This window comes from Mustela lutreola, chromosome X (genome assembly GCF_030435805.1).
Source record: "Mustela lutreola isolate mMusLut2 chromosome X, mMusLut2.pri, whole genome shotgun sequence".
Taxonomy (NCBI): domain Eukaryota; kingdom Metazoa; phylum Chordata; class Mammalia; order Carnivora; family Mustelidae; genus Mustela; species Mustela lutreola.
Window position 1 is genome coordinate 14,207,419 of NC_081308.1, and position 21,259 is coordinate 14,228,677.

Consider the following 21,259-nt stretch of genomic DNA (forward strand, 5'->3'; position numbering starts at 1 on the left):
GGAGCTGTCGGGGTCTGTTTGTTACTACAGCAGAGCCTGGGGTACTTGGACCAATCCGAGCATGGTGACCAAAACCATATCTGCCTCAGGCAGTTTGCTTAGTATGACATAATAACACAGCTGAAGTTCCTCAGCACTGTTGTCATCAGTATGTCCAGTTAGCAGGCAGTCCAGGCACTGAGCCCTCACAGTTGCCAGGAACTGGCTCACGTGCGCTATCATGAGCTTCCCGAGGCTCCTTTCCACGAATGCTGGGTCACCAACGTATGGTGGAAGCAGCTTGTGGCAAGGAGTAGGTCTCTTACTCCTTATGCCCCCCCCCCCGGGGTTGCCAGAGCCCCTGGAGCCGAAGCAGGTGGTCCCGCATGTCCGGAGTTGCCTCTAGAAGAGCAAGGAGAGTGGGGACGCTTGGGCTGAGGACTCTCCGTGGAGAGCTGCTTTCAAGGTGAGTTTCATCAACCTTCAGGACAAAATGGGAAACGTCGGGGGGTCGAGGACGGAACCCCGTCTGCCATGCACTCTGAACGTAGGCCCCGGGCCGCACGTCCCCGTGCCCGAGAGCCCTCCCTGGTTCGCTCCCTCGTTCCCTGGATCAGCCTCAGAGGACTGCGAAATACAAGCGAGTCCCAGCATCCCAGCGAACCAGCAGCCCCGGAAGTTCAAACGTACTTCACTCACTCAGCCGACTGTGAATGCGACGCCTTCGTGGCTCGGAAAGCGGGGCTTTTCCTCCCAACTACATCGTTCCTCGTCATGCGGTTCAGTTCTTTTCTAGTCGTATTACAGAAGGGCATGTCTTTTTCATGCCTACAGAGGGGGCCTGGGTTTCAGTCTGGGAAGTCCCACCCTGGACACACACTCCGGAGCCGCTGCAATGATCAGAAATCATGCAAAGACGAAAGCAAATGCTCCATGCGCCCAGAGGCTGCCACGGTCAGCTTGCAGAATTCTGCCTGCTGGTGTTGGAAGGATGGCCTGAGAGGCAGAACCAGAGGAAAGATCATTTTAAAAGCCCAGAGAGTTCCTGAGAGCCTAACGCGTCAGACCGTGTCTGGACTACAAGTTGACAAACCGGGGCTGAGAGCAAGCGGGTCTGAATCACCCAAGTCCCAGACAAGCACAGTGACACCCCATTCCCACCACTAAAGCATCAGCCCTGGAGGCTCGGTGGGGACCTTGTCAACCGGCAGACGTGCTGCTGCAGCGGGAGGAGTTTGTGGGCCTGAAGGTGTGGAGCAGAAGTTCCTGGCGTAGCCGAGAGGGGCAAGGGGTCAGGTGCCGAAGGTGACGCAGCCCCCATCCTGAGCCTCTAAGGCTTTTGCACCCCGTAAGCTGGGAGAGCTGAAGGCAGAAAGGCAGTGTGGCTCCTGGGCCCCGGTGACAGAAGAGCAGCCAGACCACCAGGCAGACGTAGGAGCTTGGGGACGGGGACAAGATATGCGGGAGCCCTGGCCTCTTCTAGTGCACTCGCATCCTCGGTACCACTGCGAGCGGCAAGTGCTGAGCACAGACACAGCTCGTGGATGGAACTTCGTGCTGCTCCCCTGGGGGCTCGTTTAAGGTCCTACAGGAGATCAGCCCTTCGCTGCTAGCGACCTGCGTACCTGTAGAATGAGGGCAAGTGTTAACACTCGACTATCTGGACGTGCACGTAGACAACCACAAGCTTAGTAGTGCTTTTTTAAAAGATTTTATTTATTTGTGAGAGAGGAAGAGAGAGAGAACGTGAGCACTCAAGCAGAGGGAGAAATGGGCTTCCCGCCGAGTGGGGGGCCCGACGTGGGGCTCCGTCCCAGGACCCTAGGATCATGACCTGAGCCCAAGGCTGACACTTAACCAACTGAGCCACCCAGGTGCCCCAGTAGCATTTATCAACTCTAATAAATTTGCATATTAATGTCATGCAGTGAAAGCAAACAAAATAAAATCTGAGGCATTGACATTATTGTGGTTTTAAAACTTTATTATATTTTAAAATCTGAAAACTGTAAAACATAGTATTCATACAAACACCTGAGGACTGTTCAACTGGGCACAGCATCTTTATACAAACAATTTGAAAAAAGATTAGGTTTAAATTACGATTTTGTCTCCTAACACAAAAGGAATAACATAGATAAACCATCCTTTAAATAGTTTCATTCTTATATAAAGTACATTTGGTTTTCTGAAAAAGAAAATGTACATTCATGCCCCTGGTGTATATTTTATTGGCATTTACAACAAATGGCTAAGACTTTTAGCACATATTCTCATAGCTTATCAACATTACCAAACTTAGACAAAGCAATTACTATAAACATATAGCACCATTTCCCCTTGAAAGTTCTAACTTTAAAAATACAGCCCCAAATGATAAGTCAGATTTAATGCATCTTCCAAAATTTAGCAGAATAAATGGCTCAGAGCTAAGCAAAGTAAGTAGAAACATTGCATAGGACAGAGAGCTTCCCTGTATGGAAACCAACCTACGGATTGTTTCTTATCCCCTGAAGACAAAGCTGAGAGGTAATAATAATAGCAAATGATGCACATATTTTTTTTACAGAATAAAGACCTCTAACTATATAAATAGTTCACCATTACCTCTGTGGCAGTACAAAGTGCCATATTAAATTCAAAAAAGAACAGATTTACTTGTTTATATACCTACACGTATGGAATAATATATAAATAGGGTATAGTATCCATATGAGGAATAAGCACAGACAATAAAATATTTATCTTTAAAAAATTTGGGCACAGGTGTCTTCATATAGAGATGTGAGAAATGACTGCCCAGTCAAATGTTTACACTTAGCGAAAATATGTAATGTTTTAAAATAATAGGTATATTATTGAAAAAATTTAATCGGACTCTATCCAAACCACCCTTGTAGTATAATATCTCCTGCATAAACAACCATTCTATTTATCGTACAATTGTTCAAAAGTTATTAAAAACTGATTAAGAACACTTTATGAAAGTTTATAAGCTTGCTTTTTTTCTTTAAATATGAACAAATATAACATACAGAGAAATAATAACAAAAGGATAATAATTTATATGGCTTTCCCTTTCTAGAAACTGGCAGAACAGAAACAGAACTTGCAGTAACAGACACAAAATATTTGGAGAAAGAGATCGTATCTACAGTTGCATCTTTAAATTTTCTTCTAAGGAAAACTTCTCACAGATTTCATTAGAGAACTTGTCAGTCCCTGATACTTCCCCCTTTGGGATTTAGCTGTTTTGGTTCTATATATAAACATTAACTGAAATCAAAGGTGTTTCTCTGTTTCCAGCATGAAAATACATTTGTAAAGTGTATAAGAAAATGATGGAAAGACATAAAGAACTCCCAATTTGAATATGCTAATACTAACATGTAAATGGTTTTTAAAGAAGTAGATTGGACTATCATGTTGTTCTGCAATTCTGGATATCACAGATTTTAGAGGAACTGTCTACCAAATGAAAGCTTCTAAGAGAGTTAAAATATTTTTTAAATTAAAAGTTACCAGGACAATAAAGAATTCTGTCCAATCTAAACTTACACATTTTTTTCAATTGTATTTTCCTTCTTTAAGTTTTTCAATGTAGTAACACAACTTTAATGCTGGCCCCAGCTTCAGCCCCATGTACTTCATCATCACATCACTTTTGAGTAGTAGCAGAGCCTTCCCATCAATTTCCTACAGAGAGAAAGAAATTACAATGAGTAATGCATTCATATTTTATCAAATTGTATATAAAAACATGTAAAATCGAGAGCAGTTGTACATTCTCGATATATAGTCTCTGAATATGTATTTATTTCCTGAAAACTATTAAAAGTATAATTCATACAGTAAGATATCATTTGATAGTTTTTAAGTTCACTTCAAATTTTAAGAAAAAGGAAATTTAATCCAGTATCTTTCAAAATTGGCCTAAGCACCAAACTATCTGGTTTTAAATACTGTGTGTTGAATAAAATACTACATTATCTATGACAAAGTTTAGAAAGTTATGAATTGTAGAAACAAATTTCAGACGGTCACTAACTTTATTTAAAAAGGCTGGGGATATGAGGATGTCAGCATCAATGCAAACTGTAAATGTGTTACACAGTGTTGTCTTTATGTTGAAAGCTAATCGGTTAGTTGTCTGAAGCTAAACTAATTAAATGCTAAAACTAATTACTGACTTCCTTTAGAATACTGAAAAGGACAGAAGACATTTGGTCACCGATTTCTTAGAAAAGACTATAAACATTACTTAATAGACACAAGGCATCCTCCTAAAATTTTTTATTTCCTTAATTAACCAATTTATGTCAGAGAAGCCATAGTAATTGGTATTCATGAGCTCCTATTTAAAATAAAACTACACTTAATCTTACACAGTTGCTGGATTCATTGGGCATCATTAACAGGGAGGACACCCTGTCACAGCTTGTGGTTACCCCCTCCTACTCACGGTCCTGGGGCCGAGCAGGGAGCAGGTGGGGAGGAGGATCCTTGTGGGAGAAGACATCTGAGAGTGGCCATGCTGAATCATCTTCTCTTGAGAACTTGAAGACTTGTAGTATTTTAGGTACTCGGGTACCAATTTAAAGCACAGATCCAGCCTCTACCATTTAAGAATCTAACTTTGGGTCAAGTAACCTTTCTCACATATGAAAAAATCAGTTGATAGGGTTCCCCCACCATCCACACCAATCAGCATCCATCCAACTGAAGGGCCTGCACAGAGGTCATTGAAAGGCATTACGGCAGGAAAACCGGATCAAAAGATACATTACATGTTGCCTGAAGAGGTCGGCGAGGGGGCCTGATATCTGAGGATCTTTATGTTTCATAAACTGTATCACTTCATCCACAGACCAGGTTGAAGGGTCCTTAGAGAAGCCTTGTTTCAGGACACTGGGGTCAGGTACAGCTATATAACTTGGAGCTTCAATGGGGGGAAAAAAGACAAATCATACTTGACCTGATCATTATCCTGAAAGAAGAGATGTTAGGTAGGGAGAATTGGTCCCATTCCAGGAACCTTCTGTTAAGCACCCCGGCAAGGACTCAGGTCTCCGAGCGAAGAATCCAGTGGAAGCGTAGATTAGGATGACCTGAGGATGGCTACCCGAGAGCACCCCATCTGACCTCCCCCAAACAACAAAAGTAGCTTCAGAGTTTACATTAAAGCGTCAAAAATCATAAAGCAGACTGATCAAATCTGAGGCCTTGTTGGCCACAGGCAAAGACAGCAAAAGATCTGTTGCTTGGGTTAAATTAGGTTAATCTAAACTAACCTATTACTCTTTAAGTATTTCAGTGAATTTCTCTCTATCTCTCTTATCTTGGTCTGTCTGGATTAGGTTTCTTTTACTAGCTAAATACAATGGAAAGTCTCCAGATTTAGTTTTATAGTTGCTTAAATTTACTCACTTTAATCAAGGAATTTCAATAACCCCATTATCTTTGAGAACCAAAGTAGTTCTACTGAATCTCTCCCATGTATTCAATATGGATATTGTTAGCACCACTTTACTCTTTAAATTCCTGTCTCTTAAGGCTTAAATGCCTATCTGAATTTTGAAGAAAAAAGGATTATTTTCTGCTTGGCTAGGTCAAAAGTAATTTTAACATTATACTGAATACCTCTCTCGAGTTTAATTGCATAGTAATATTCTGGTTGAATGTTTATAGGTAAAAAAATAATAATAATTTGAGACATAGAATAAAGTAAGTACTGATACCTCAAAAAGTTTTAGCTGTGCTATTCACCAAGTTGTGCTGTAATTTCTTTGTGTCCAGACAAGTATTCATTTTACTCAACCAGAGTGCTTGTCTCACAAAAGTAAGTGTGTAATAAGAGAAGTGAGTTTTGTAATTGCCAGGAAGATCTGTTTCTTTAAACCAGGACCGTCAACACAAATTTGGTCTTTTCTGGTGTGAATTAACCAAAGATATACTTTATCTTTCCTATCATCTGGGCTCTAGCCATTTTAAGGCCATTTTGAGTATTTACCCAGGTAAAGGGCAAAGAAAAACAAGATAAAGGAACTCAGAATGGTAAGTTTTTTTGTGTGAAGCTCAAAAGTGTACTTATTTTCTCTTTCAATGTCACAGCTTTGATGTAAAACAAAAACTCTTTACTAAAACATATTTTCCCTTTCTCTTGTCAGAGATAAAAATGTTGGTCATATCTACTAAGAAATGTTACTGTAGTGTTTCAACCCAAATGAAAATGATGATGTTAGAGATCATGCCATGCTGAAGGCAGTCTAATAATTTAGACAGAAAGTCTTCTCCTTTAGTTCTAAGGAAGACTTAATTTAAGATGAAAAAATTATTGGCAAAGCTAATCAAGCTAATCATACCTCTAATTAACTTTTTTGTGGGGTTCCTGGTTTATGTCATCAGAACCTGGTATAGTTACGTCTTAAATAACATGTAACCAGTTTTATAGGTTACTACAGAAAAACTATATGCAAAAATATACTTTATGGTATAAAATTACAATTTTATCTTAAAAATAAAAACTGTAAGATCATCTATTTTTAATTCATTATGGAGAAATCATTTAATTGGGCCCATATCTTCAGAACAATCAGAGAAGTTGCAAACATTAGTGTTATTCAAATAATTATATGTGAAAAACAATCAAAGTCCAGTCGTGCTTTTCTCCTGAATGGCTCTGTTTTACATACACTAGAATATCAGTTAAGTGTTTCTGAAATAAAGAAACGTGATTTGATTTTATCCACAACATTACTGGATTTCTTTCCTATAATAAAAACGAACAGTTTATTTCATTAAAATAATGGGGCAGGACAGGAGGTTGTAAGAGCATCACCAGCAATCAGGGGCGGACTCAGCTTTAAGTAACAGTTCCAATACCTTGAATGACACCTCGATACAGTTTCCAAGTGAAATGCTTACCTATTCTCTGGAGATGGAAGCATCCCAGCAGTTAAGCATACAGCCTGGAATCAGAGTGCCTGGATTCAAGGACTAACCCAGCCACTTTCTAGCTGGGGACCTTAGTCAAGTGACTTCTTAGATTTCTCACATGAAAGTGTTTACCGGCATCTACATCTTAAGGAATTATTGTAAAGATGTACCATATAAGGCCATATAAAATATTACATGCCTGGCACATGTCAGATAGCGATGAGGATGATGCTGATTTCCATTACTAATAAGTAAATTACCAGTAAGTAATATTATTACTATTAGTCTTTCCACTCCTGGAAATACCAAAATATTGGCTTCTCAAGCCCAAGTACAGGCTACTTTGGCATAGCAGTGTTAGTCATACATTTGAAAGTGAGACATTCAGTATCAGGGATAACCTTTTATAGCCTTTTACTGAGAAGACCTGTCTTCAGAGCTTATTTTGTGAAAATACCTAAAAATTCTGGACACACTACCCCTTCATGAGATACGCATCTACCACCAGACTCCTCGCACACATCACTCTGAAAGCGGAGACGATCTACATGAGGTGGGAGATGGGGGGATGACATTCAATATGTCAGCATGTATGCAGCGCAGTTGCCCATAGAAAACATCCATGAAGAAAAGCAATCAAGTTGGATGGTTCCTACTGCCTTCAATACTCACCTTGCCTAGATGCCTACCAGGAAAAAAGGGACAAAACACATTCCCACCCTTACCCCACCTTGCCCCACCCCCTTCATCCTTGAAAGGGTACAGGGTAGCTATCTTTGCACATGGAAAACTAATCTGGCTTTTTCCAGATGGCAACAGGACGCTGCCCTGTGTACACATACTGTGTACTCCTGGTGGGTCAGAGGGAATAACTGAAGGTATGGAGAATGGGGAAACAGCTATAGCAACAGAGTACCAGAGCCAGAGCTGGGAGCCACACGCAAGCTGGAGTCAGGAAAAGTCTCAAGAGAGACAAGGAAGAGAGTACATCAGAGAGGAGAGGAAGTGCATCTTTCCAGGCCTCAGAGTCACAGGAGGTTTCTGAGTCCAGACGGTATCCAGTGAAATGATCGATTACAATGGAACCATTAATCAGAACAACTGATCTACGAAGTCTCTGTGAGAGACGTGGCTGGTGACCCAGATCCCCAGGGACAGTTCTATGCTGCCATGAGGATCAGAGCATCTATTGACAGCAACGAAAACAGGGAGGACTCAAAACTCCTCAATGTTGGCACTTTCTCCAATGTGATACACTCTCAGAGGATGCTGTTAGGCAAAGAAACCTTAAGGAGAAAGAAACACATTGGTTGAAAATCACTGTTTTTAAATATACCTTCACTTTTCCTCTGCATTTGGAATTTAACTTCATGGTGACTGCTCTTGGTAGATTTGGTCCCCACTAGTGCTGAACTTGAGGTGCTTGGAGCACTCGGAGAAAAACTCCAGGAGACTGCAGCATGAGTGCTTACAGGATTTCTGCTGGTAGGGCTTAAAGAATTTGCTGGATTTGGTGGTGAGTTTTCGGAATCTTCAGGAAGCTTTTCCTCTTTGGGCATGCCACTTCCCTCACAAGACAGTTGTTCTTCTACAAGAAAAAAAGACAAAGACAATGATCTTCAGTAGACTTATAGCTTAAATACTATTAAAAGTTCAAAACATCTCCAAAGCTTCAAGAGTTCACTTAAGCCAAGCTATACTGAACCACAAACCTCTCACATAAATTACATGGCCACCTCCATTTCTTGGCATTTACAGTAATGGACACTGTCTTAAAATCCAAATTGATTCCACTATGTCTCCTGTATTTCTCATGGCAATTGTCCCTTCCCCATCTTGCTACCTAAGGCTGTAAACACTTCACTAAAGCATTCATTTTTAGGAATGCAGTTCTTCACAACTATTATAATATGATCATACAGTTGGCTTCTAACATTTGCTTACTACTTGGACACTCAAAAATTCCAGTGGGGAAAGGCACTAGTTTTTCTATTCACTGTTTATCAGCTTTTAGCAATACAGAGCTGAATGGAAAATGTTACTGTAATTGTTTCATTTTTATCTAAGGAGAAATGACCATTGTGTACTTCTGAAGGGAATGAAATGCTCAAGAAAACTGATGAAGTAGTAGTAGCCTAAATGCTCAACTGATTTGGGCAAATACACACCCCCACCCAAAAGCATATAGTTAAATGGTAGTCGAGTGACTTTTCTTCCCATTCCAGGAACATGTAAATACTATTTACCTTTAGAGGCATACACCTTTGTTTTGGGGAGTTTAGGTGACACAGGAACAACATAAGGTGGAGGTTCCTGAGAAGGCCGTTTGGGGCTTTTTTGTGTTATATCTTCTTTAACTGTTTAAAAAAAAGGTGTTTGTTATAACTAACATTTTTTGAGCATTTTCAGATCATCAGCATATAACACTTCTGTTTCTAACGCATTTGCCTACTGTAACTTCAACAATTTATCAATTATTTGATTATTTATGAATAATATTTGTTGATTTCATCCCATTAAATTTCCAGTGACATCCCATTCAGGAGCTAAAAGCATTATATCCAGGCATCATTTATTCGAGGGTCATCACATATCTCTAAATATCTCAGGAAGCAGTGAGGCGATCAATTATAATGTGTCTAAAAAGGCCTGAGAAAACTGTTCCCATGAAAAAAATAAAGTTAAGAATTCAGAGAAGGAGGAGGCAGTGTACAGTGGACATCTCGCTTTATAGGCAATAGTCCTGGCCCAGAGCTACCCTTACTATAGCTCTACAGCTTACTTATTATTAAAGCAAATGCATTTTTACCTAAAGGACCACTCTTTAAGGTATGATCCTGAAAGTAATCACATCTCAAATTATTAATTAGACTCTAAATATCAGTCAGTATCTTGATTTAACCTCCAACTAAAAGGAAAAATTAAGTGTAACAGAAATCTAAAAAATCTGATAACAGAACCTGAGTGAGAAGAAAGATTGCAATGAGAAAGTACCAAAGTCAAACTTCAACTGGTTCAAAATAGCTGGGGGCCAGGCGTAGGTGTGCTTATTCTTAAGATCATCTGCCATCTGGTTACTGGCTGATTACTAAACAGTCTAAGAGAGTTCTTACCACTTGGTTTTATTTTTAATCACGGACTACAAAAACCAATAGGCAAAACATATTTCAGTGAATGGCAAATATTTCTACAATTAGGACATTTAAATTCCTATAAAGAAAAGAATTGACTTTTTTCATACTCATTTAATGCTACAGAAAATTCAAATCCTAATGTATAGTTTTCTATAGATACACGTTACCTCAGAACCTTAGCAAGATCAGAAAATGTCTTCTTTTACTTATAATATTCTAATGCTTTCTTACAAAGTTAATGAAGCTGGTGTATGGTCTACTATCTGAGGCTGATAAAACATAAACATGACTCTCGACTTCTGCTTCTGGGTATTGTAGGAAGCTCAGGCACAAAACTTTTCCTGCAGAGATAACTAGAGAAAGCCAAATAATTTACAAAATACTTTAAAAGTCCTCATAGAGAGACACTTCCAGGATGACTGACTAAAGACCTCCAAAAATTCACTTCTTTATAAAAATAACAAAGAGATCAGCAAAATTAATTTTTTCAAAAACTCTGGACATTATGTAAAGGCTTACAACAATCAAAAAGGCATTTGTTCCAGAAAATAGTGGCAGAATCTCCAAAAGAACAGCAAACTCTGTGGCATTTTATCTTCCCTACCATCATCCCCTTCACTGTTTTTGCAGTAGCTTTGCAAACCAACAGGTTCATAACTACTGTGGCTGTGAAAACCCCCACATCGTAGCAGTTACTGGAGGGAACACAATGGGTTTGGAGCTCTCAAAAGGCCCTATCCCCAAAGAACCATCACAATTTGACCAACCTTGAAGCTCAATAGAAAGCTCTGCTCTCAGGGCTTGTTTTATTGGACCTAAATCAGAGCGTCCTCGGTGTGAACAGTCCTATTTCTAAGGCATTGCTCTAACAAGCAAACAAACTAAATAAAATCCACAGTAGTAATTGTTTAACACTATAGTTGCCCAGTCGGCGCTGACAGGAAACTGACCCAAAAGCTTTAAAAACAAACCTGGAGAATAAAATGTCCATTGGGAGACTTTGAAAACCACAGATATACTCCTGGGAATCTAGAAGGCATACATATGTATGCATAAGGCTGTATCCATGCCCAGGAAAGACCTAAGACCTTAACTTAGGTCTTTCATTTCTTGCTGACCTTGAGGCTCTGCACAAAGCAGACTCATAAACTGCCTCCTGGAATGTTCAAGGTAAAGTCCAACACATACATAAACTCTGTGGCAAAGGATGGGAGACATACTGGTTGCACACATTTATGAAAATCCCTATCCAATCATTTGCTGAACACTAAGCTAAATGAGCAGAATTCAGTGGCCCCATACAATAAATGAGCCTAGGAAGTCATTAGGATTGTCCAGGAAAGTCACTATACCAAAGCACCAGCAAGGGAAGGGGTAAAATCTGATCTTCAGAGTTACTGCTTTACACTCTTAGGTCCAGTTTTCAATTAAAAATTAGGAGACATGCAAGAAACATCAAAGTATGGCCCATAAAAAGGGGGGAAACAATCAATAGAAACTGCCTCTGAGAAAGTACAGATACTAGAGTTACCAGACAAGGACTTTAAATCAGCTGTTTATGTTCAGAGATCTAGAAAAATAATAATCATGTCTAAGGAACTAAAGGAAAGTATGCAAACAAAGTCTGATCAAATAGAGACTATCGATAAAATGATAAAAATAACAAAAAAGAACAAAATCAAAATTTAGGAGTTGAAAAGTAATATAAATAAAATGAAGCATTCACTAGAAGGGCTCCAGAGGGGCGCCTGGGTGGCTCAGTGGGTTAAGCCGCTGCCTTCGGCTCAGGTCATGATCTCAGGGTCCTGGGATCGAGTCCCGCATCGGGCTCTCTGCTCAGCAGGGAGCCTGCTTCCTCCTCTCTCTCTCTGCCTGCCTCTCTGCCTACTTGTAATCTCTCTGTCAAATAAATAAATAAAATCTTTAAAAAAAAAAAAAGAAGGGCTCCAGAGCAGATTTGAACTAGCAGAAGAAAAAAATCAGCAAATTTAAAAGAAAGGTCAACTGAGATGATAAAGTCTAAGGAACAGAAAGAAAAAAGAATGAGGGCAAATGAACAGGCCCCAGAGACCTGTGGGGTGCCATCAAGGACACCAAAATACACATAATGTTAGATTTCCAGAAGGAGAGGTGACAGAGAGAAAGGGACAGAAAGACTATTTGAAAAAGTAATGGCTAAATGTTTCCCAGATTTGATGAAAAGCATTAATCCAAACATCCAAAAAATTCAACTACCTCCAATGAGGATAAATTAAAAGATATCCACACCTAGAAAAAACACAAACTATCAAAAGCAAAAGACAAAGAGAATCTTGAAATTAGCAAGAGAAAAGCAAATCATCATACAGGGGATCTTCAATAAGATTAACAACTGACTTCTCATCAGAAACTATAGAGGCTTGGGCGCCTGGGTGGCTAAGTGGGTTGAGCCGCTGCCTTTGGCTCGGGTCATGATCTCATGGTCCTGAGATCGAGTCCCACATCGGGCTCTCTGCTCGGCACGGAGCCTGCTTCCCTCTCTCTCTCTCTCTTTCTGCCTACCTCTCTGCCTACTTGTGATTTCTCTCCGTCAAATAAATAAATAAATATTTTTTAAAAAAAGAAACTATAGAGGCTAATAGGAAGTAGTATGATATATTCAAATTGCTTAAAAAAAAAAAAAAGACAGTCAAATAAGAATTCTACCTCCAACAAAACTAGAGTTTAAAAAATGAAGGAGAGGATGCCTGGGTGGCTCAATGGGTTAAAGCCTCTGCCTTCGGCTCAGATCATCCCAGGGTCCTGCGATCGAGCCTCACATCAGGTTCTCTGCTCAGCAAGGAGCCTCTGCTGCCCCCTCTCTGCCTACCTGTGATCTCTGTCAAATAAATAAATAAAAATCTATTTTTAAAAAATGAAGGAGAAATAAGAAATTCTTCACAAATAAAAAGTGAGGGGCCCCTGGATGGCTCAACTGGATAAGCATCTGACTCTTGATTTTGGCTCACATCATGACCTCAGGGTGGTGGGATCAAGCCCCGTGTCAGGCTCTGCCCTGAGGGGAGTCTGCTTGAGATTCTCTCTCTCCTTATGCCCCTCCCCCTGTTCTCTCTCTCCCTAAAATACTCCTTTTTTTTAAAGTGAGAAAATTTGGGGCGCCTGGGTGGCTCAGTCAGTTGATCATTTCCCTTTGGCACAGGTCATGATACTGGGGTACTGGGATTGAGTCCCAAGTAGGGCTCTCTGCACTGCAGGGAGCCTGCTTGTCCCTCTCCCTCTGCCTGCTGCTCCTCCTGCTTGTCCTTGCTCTCTGTCAAATAAATAAACTCTTCAAAACAATATTTTCTTAAAAAAGTGGGAAAATTCCTCACTTGAACAGCTTACCTACAAGAAATGAAATAACATTCAACAGTGACTCAAATCCACATAAAAAGTTAAAGAATACTGGGGCATCTGGGTGGCTCAGTCATTAAGCATCTTCCTTTGGCTCAGGTCATGATCTCTAGGTCCTGAGATAGAGCCCCATGTTGGGCTCCCAGTTCAGTGGGGAGTCTGCTTCTCCCTCTTCCTCTGACTCTCCCCCTGCTTGCGCTCTCTCTGTCTCTCAAATGAATAAATAAAATCTTTAAAGAATAATAAAATGTTTAGAGATGAATTTAGCAAAAGAAGTACCAGATGTGCTTTTTTTTTTTTTTAAAGATTTTATTTATTCATTTGAGAGAGAGACAGTGAGAGAGAGAGCATGAGCGAGGAGAAGGTCAGAGGAAGAAGCAGACTCCCCATGGAGCTGGGAGCCCGATGCGGGACTCGATCCCGGGACTCTGGGATCATGACCTGAGCTGAAGGCAGTCGTCCAACCAACTGAGCCACCCAGGCGTCCCCCAGATGTGCTTTTTGAAAACTACAAAATACTACTGAAATAAAGGAAGACCTAAATACATTTACATCCCATATTCATGAACTAGAAGATGTGATATTAATTTTCAAGAGATCTTATTTGAGTTGGGAGGGAGACTGAACATGCAAGCAAGGGAGGAGTAGAGGGAGAGGGACAAGCAGACTCCATGCTGAGCATGGAAGTGGATGCAAGGCTCAATTCCAAGACCCTGAGATCATAACCTAAGCTGAAATCAAGAGCCACCCAGGCACCCCGAAGACCCAATATTATTAGATGGCAACAATCCCCAAATTGATCCACAGATGGAACATAAATTCTACTAAAATCCCAGCAGAAATTGACAAGCTGAACTTAAAAATCATATGGAAACTCAGAATTGCCAGAACAGTCTTGAAAAAAGGAGAACGAAGTTGGAAAACTCACACTTCCCAATTTCAAAACTTACTACAAAAAGCTACAGTGATCAAGATCATGGGGTACTGGGGTGCCTGAGTGGCTCAGTTGGTTAAGTATCTGCCTTTGGCTCAGGTCATGATCTCAGGGTCCCACTCCCTTTCTTGCGTGCTCTCTGTCAAATAAATAAAATCTTTAAAAAAAAAAAAGAGTAGTATGATACTGCCATGAGGATTGACATACAGATCAATGAAAAATAAAATCCAGGAATAAATCCACATATTTACAGCCAACTGATTTTTCACAAGGGTGCCAAGACAAGTCAATAGGGAAAAGAGTAGTCTTTGCAACAAATGGTGCTGGGACAATTAGATATTCACATGTGAAATGAAATTAGACCCTATCTCACTGTATATAGAAAAATTAATTCAAAATAGATCAATAACTATACATATATCAGCTAAAACTATAAAATCTTAGGAGTAAACATAGGAGTAAATCTTTGTAAAATTGTACTAAGGAATATTTTCTTAGGTATGACACCGAAAGTACAAGAAATAAAAGAAAAAAATAGATAAGTTGGACTTCATGAAATTAAAAACTTTTGTGCTTCAAAGGACACCATCAAGAAAGTGAACAGACAACCTACGGAACGAAGAAAATATATGCAAAGGATATTTCTGATATGGAACTTTATCCAGAATATATAAAGAATATAACTATAACAGAAAAAACATAATATATAAGAAGCACAAATATATTTTATTTCTATGTAGTAAAAAGACAAAGAACCCAAATAAAAATAGAGAAAGGGTTTAAATAGACATTTCTGCAAAGAAGATCTACAAATAGCCAATAAGCACATGAAAAGATCCTTAACCTCAGCCATTAGGGAAATGCAAGTCAAACCACAGGATACTTTTCATGTTTTGAGACTCAACTTCATTATGAATATAAGAAACTACTTGTCCACTTTGAATGAACAAAAACAACTATATATTATACATGTCTAATTAGTTCATGGTGGCTAAAACTTTTACTTTGAGGAGGGCACTAAAGTATACAAGATTCTCGTATTAATTATAAAATAGAAGCACAGTATAAAATTTTACATTTTCTCTCACCTGATTTTTTATCATGCTCTGCAGGACTAGAAGTATTACCTCTGTAAGAGCTAAAAGGCTGGCTACTCAAAAGGTTATCACACTGTAAGCTGTGGCATAAAGTCTCAAGAAAGCGTAGAGCAAATGATGCACTATTCACCGGAGGGAGCTGGATAGAGTGGGTTTCCCCATCAAAGGAAGCTATTGGGGGTAAAAGAGATGTCAGAGTTACCTCGTAGAAAGATAAAACTACAACATCAAAACAAGTATCAATTTTGGAAATGTAGGATTAATCTAACTTGCGGTTTTTGTAATTTGTAAAGGAATATTCTTAAATTACGAAGGCCCTTCTCATTCGAACACAATAGCCTATATTGGTAAAAGCATTCTCATTTAACAAATATTCATAAGGCAAACAACATCAAGGGCAGCAGCAGCAACCCAGTGATCTATAGCACTTCTGGCTACTCTAAGCATTCTGTGGGCATAAATGTAGTATCTGATCAGTCAGGAAAGGCAGTTGTATCTTATCTCATAAGCACTTCTTGAGTCACATTTTCACTTACAGCTTCTTACAGATCAGTCTTTTTTCTAAAAACATTAAAATATATTATCAACCAAGGTATTTTGCCTATAGTGAACTTAATAAAGCATGTAAAAAAAAATATTTTACCTCCATTTACAGTATGACTCTGACCATTGTCTACTTTGAATGTAAAGTTAAACTTTCCCAGAGTTAAAAGTCTATCAACAGGCACTTATTATAAATATTCAATTATATCAATGTAAGTATGCCAATATTATAAGTAGTTAATAAACTCTAAGTATAATAAGATCATCTATTTATTATAAAATCCTTGCCTTTTTCAAACCTAAAATCAATTCATAAGTAAAGCTGAATAAAGGATTAGCTGAGCATACCAGTTATCACTTCTCCTCCACGATGATCTGGCTTAAGAAATCCAAAAACAGTCTTACTTTCAATGGCACAATCGACACAAGCCTGCACGGTCCGCCGGAGCACCACATTCACGGGGCCCGGGCCAAAGTGGTCAGGAAGCTGCTGGATTTTCTTCTGATCCAGGTGAGGACCAGAGTTTCCATGTTTGTTTACATAGACACAGACTTCAGGAAACATGTGTATATAAATACAACAAAGATTGGTTAAAAGCAACATAAACACTACGTGATTATTCACTATATCCCACTAGCCACACTTCACTCAAAGAGAACCCAAATATAAACTATCAACAATCATCTCTGCTACCTAAAAGTATATATGTAATTAATTTTTACATTTGTATAAAGATATTAAATCTAGAAATAATCCAAATGCCTATTCAGTTTTCTAGAATTCTGCCTAAAATAATAATAAGACCTATCCAACTTTTAGTAGCATCATAAAATAATTTAAGATTTTTTTAAATTTATTTGAGAGAGAGAAAGAGAGATAGAGAGGGACACGAGCAGGGAAGTGGGAGAGGGAACACAAGCAAGGAGAGTGGGGGAGGGTTGAGCGGGGAGCCGGATGCAGGACTCAATCCCAGGACCCTGGGATCATGACCTGAGCCTAAGGTAGATGCTTACCAACTGAGCCACCCAGGAGCCCCTCACAAAACCATTCTTCACACATTCCCACACCATGTAAAATGGTATAAAGATAAATACTTTCACCTTTTAACTGTATACACAGTACAAGAATTTTGTCAAAACTGGTCATGTTAATATACTCTTTGGACTGAATTTATTTTAAACCACCAACATTGCACCTTCAGTGTATTTTCTAAAGTAACCAAATAATTTAAGATACATGTCACACAGTAAGTTCTAATGACCTAGAATAATTTTTTTCATTAACCTAAGGAAAATAAAAATGGCCTTTATATACTGCCAAGGTTCACTAAAGAAAATTTAAAAATAACACTTTCCTACGTATAATAATAGCATATGACTTAGAAGCAATCATCTGTAATCACACAAATGTCACATTTCCATAATATTTCTTCACTGAGAATCAATAAATATAAATCAACATACAATGTAACAATATGAGTACATTATTACCAAACATAAAATATACTATCCCCTCAAATCAAGAAGCATGTGATTTTTATCCATTACCTAATTTATATTGCCAAATTTTACATTTACATGGTCGATATTCAGTACAATAATCTCACTTTCACTATGCTGAAATACAAGATAATTTAAGCTTGGGGCAATAGCCAAAGAAAGGATGGACTCCGTCACAGAAATGAAAGGGCTGTTAAAAACTTAACCAGGGGGTGCCTGGGTGGCATAGTTGGTTGGGCGTCCGACTCTTGGTTTTGGCTCAGGTTGTAGTCTTGGGATTGTGGGATCAAGCCTGGAGTTGGGATCCACACTAAGTGCAGAGTCTGCTTGAGAATCTCTTTTACCCCTCCAGCTCATGTTCTCTCTCTCTCTCCCTCTCTCTCTAAAATAAGTAATAAATCTTTTTTAAAAAAATAAAAACCCATGGTGCTGATGGGATGGACAAAGTCCTACTGAACACAAGTGATGCTAAACAAAGATTTCAATGTTTTATCTCCTTTGTGTTATACTTATTTAGCTAGTCTCTCCTGCCAACAGACAAAAAATCAGGAATAATAAACTGATAATCTGTAAGTGATTTCGATTTCAAAAAATAATTTCTTTTTAATCAGGAAAAAAAAACTGGGGAGAAGGGTCCAAGGAACAGAAGAGTGTAAGAAAGACAAAGAACTAGGAGAAAAAGCAGTGTTACCTGCTTTAAAAAAATAGGAAGGGAACAAGAAAACATAGAAGAGATGACAAATAAAAGGGGGATCTGTTCAGTCTAGGTTAGTGTCATTTCATACTCTTCACATAACTGAGAATAATTTAAAGTCATCATGCCCCTTGACAGGTAAAGCTATGTCAAGATTTTAAAAGACATTTTAAAAACATTGGAAGTAGCTTTAAAAGTACATACAAGACAAAAAGACACTGTGAAATAAGACAAAGGGAAAAGAAAAATAGATTTGACAATGTTGTAAATTTTGCAAATCTTACCAAGTTAAATAAAATACTTTAAGAATAGTGAAATTTCAAGTGACTTGTGTATTTAAACAGTTTTTCCTTAACATCAAAATGAACTAGAATTTCAAAATACTTTAATACGAAAAATGCTAAGAAAAAACCCCAAAAACGTGTCTTATCATCTTTTTTCCTCTTATTTTATTCCTCAAATTCAAAGACACTAAAATAACACAGAGTGAAAGATTAGTAATTTTACACCTTTTAAAAAAATACTAATTTACCTGTTGACATCACTATTTTAGATGTACCAGGAGTGGCATCCTTATCATATGAAACACGACGGTCTCTTGCCAGGGATTTTATAGAAGCTGAAGATGTAGAACACAAAACAGGAAAATATTTTTCCTGTTTAAAAAAAAAGCACAGGCATATATTATACATTTTTTAAAGATTCTTAGATAAGGAGGTTAGAAAATTGTCAGCATCACTGGTCACAAATGATCAGCTGTCAGAAGTCCTTACGGTTGGAAACCCCTGTGTGTGTCACAAATTACAGTACTTTCCGAACTCTGCTCCTCAGAGAGGCCTATGAGCCAGTCAGGCAGGAGAAGAGACCAGGAGTATGGGATTCCCAGCATTACCCCTCCTCCAACAGGTCACACCTTAGCCAAATAGCTCACTCTACAAAACTTGTTTTTATTTTCTGAGGCTCCCTGTTAGGCAAGTTTTTTTCACACTGCTAAAGTAAAGTCTGCAAATCCAATTCAGCAACACATCAAATGGGGGTGGGGAACTTTAACAAGGCAGCGGACGGACTTTGTCTTTACAAAGCAGTCACTCATCTGGTTTTTACTGCATCTGGCCTGCATTTCTCCATATTATGTATGATAATTTTGACAAAATTACAAGTGGTTTCCTAAAGTCCATATAAAATTATGCCTATTGTATATAAGAAACAGATGTCTTCTGGACATTCTTAAATATCACTAGTGTTTTTATTTATTTTATATCAACTTTGAGGTTTTCTTGGAGCTACCTTCAAACACGGCTCTCCAATGTCAGAGAAGGGGGTCTTGTACCTAGAAAAGGTAATAATAGAGGATATTTTAAAAGCAGGGACAAAGGAGGATAAAATAGGATAACATTCAATGTTGTATTTTCCTTGTTTAAATTAATGACTGTCATTTGGGTTCACTGTATTCTAGTAAATCGTGGTTTTTTAAAAAGATTTTTATTTATTTGTCAGAGAGAAAGAGAGCACAAGCAGGGGGCGTGGGAGGGGGAGAATCAGACTCCCTGCTGAGCAGGAAGTCTGCCGCAGGACTCAATCCCAGGACCCTGGAATCATGACCTGAGCTAAAGGTAGATGCCTAACCAACTGAGCCACCCCGGCATCCCAAAATCACGTTATTTTTTAAGAACTGAATTATAATTATAGTGTTGATACATTCTCATCCTTTCAGATATTAAAAATCTGAATCTTTTGACTTAAGACATACCAAGACAGTATGCTTCTATTAACACTGTAAATTGAATAAAGGGACATTTATTTGAAAAATGTGCTTCTGTACCTCTAGAATCCTTAAAGAGGGGGGGGTACATGGACAGTTGACAAAGAGTCTACTGCAAGAATTATTTGTACTTTAGTTCAAAGACTTCCTAAATAATTAAATTATGGGGGCACCTGGGTGGCTCAGTTAGGTAAGTATCTACCTTCAGCTCAGGTCATGACCCCGGGGACCTGGGATGCAGCCCCATGTCAGGCTCCCTGCTTCACCCTCTCCCTCTTCCTTTCCCCACTCCATGCCTCCTCTGCTCCTGCTCACTCTCTCACCCTCTCTTCCATATAAATAAACAAAAGTTTTTTAAAAAATCATTAAACTATGGTGCGACAGTACTGAGAAAGGGATATCGATAAATCCATGAGACTCTTCATCCTTTCATGATGAAATAATAAAGTTAAGAAGATGGTGAACTAAAATTCTTCCTTCGAAACAAAAAACAATTATCCAAAAAAAATATAGAGAAAAAAAAAAACAAAAAAAAATTACAGACTCTGTCTCGTGCCCCACCCTACCACCTTATAAACAATATTTTTTTAAAAAGACTTTATTTATTCATTTGACAGAGAGAGATAACTCAAGCAGGGGGAGTGAGAGAGGGAGAAGCAGGCTCCCTGCAGAGCAAGGAGCCCAATGTCAGGCTCAATCCCAGGATGCTGAGATCATGACCTGAGTCAAAGTCAGACACTTAATGACTGAGCCACCCAGGCACCTCTAAACAATATTTTCAAAAACACCTTTTTAAAAATTGTCAAATTAGCACTGGAATTATTTAAAAATAAAGGAGTGAAGAGAAACTTTATGGACTTAAATCTTCATCATTCTACCAAATAATCACAAAGACTTTTTTCAGTAGCTGGAAAATAAACATTAAAAGTATGCATCAAGGGCACCTGGGTGGCAGAGTCAGTTGAGCCTCTGACTCTTGGCTTCAGCTCAGGTTGTGAGCTCAGGGTCATAAGATCAAGCCCCAAGTCCTGCTCCATGCTCATCGCAGTCTGCTTGGGACTCTCTCTCCCTCTGCCCCTCCCTACTGTGCTCTCTCTCCCTCTCAAATAAACAAACCTTAAAAAAATGCATCAATGACATCCTCAATACATTCCAGTTTTCAAAATGCATTTAAAATAAAGCATTATTTCCATTTAAGTATCACAACCTTCGTTAATTTTATGCAATTTATTTTGAATTTGAACTTTAATCTGCTAATGATTTACATTAGAATAACCTGCTTATTTGATTTTTTAATGCTTATGATTT

At 38.7% G+C, this 21,259-nt stretch overlaps 1 protein-coding gene across 3 annotated transcripts in view; it reads right to left on the reverse strand.

The window, feature by feature from the left end:
- Positions 1 to 1,951: 1,951 nt before the first annotated feature.
- The window catches only part of SCML2 (Scm polycomb group protein like 2), a 105,644-nt gene continuing 86,336 nt past the window's right edge, over positions 1,952 to 21,259 (reverse strand). For 2 of the 3 annotated variants that reach the window (XM_059158004.1, XM_059158005.1), the window contains exons 8-14: positions 18,722 to 18,845; positions 16,344 to 16,547; positions 15,444 to 15,623; positions 9,162 to 9,272; positions 8,252 to 8,503; positions 4,767 to 4,918; positions 1,952 to 3,675 (exon numbers count right to left, since the gene is read on the reverse strand). In XM_059158004.1, coding sequence (XP_059013987.1) covers positions 3,547 to 3,675; positions 4,767 to 4,918; positions 8,252 to 8,503; positions 9,162 to 9,272; positions 15,444 to 15,623; positions 16,344 to 16,547; positions 18,722 to 18,845 — 1,152 coding nt within the window. In that variant the 3' untranslated portion in view covers positions 1,952 to 3,546. The remainder of the gene's footprint in view (positions 3,676 to 4,766; positions 4,919 to 8,251; positions 8,504 to 9,161; positions 9,273 to 15,443; positions 15,624 to 16,343; positions 16,548 to 18,721; positions 18,846 to 21,259) is intronic. The other variant, XM_059158006.1, reaches the window with a different exon arrangement.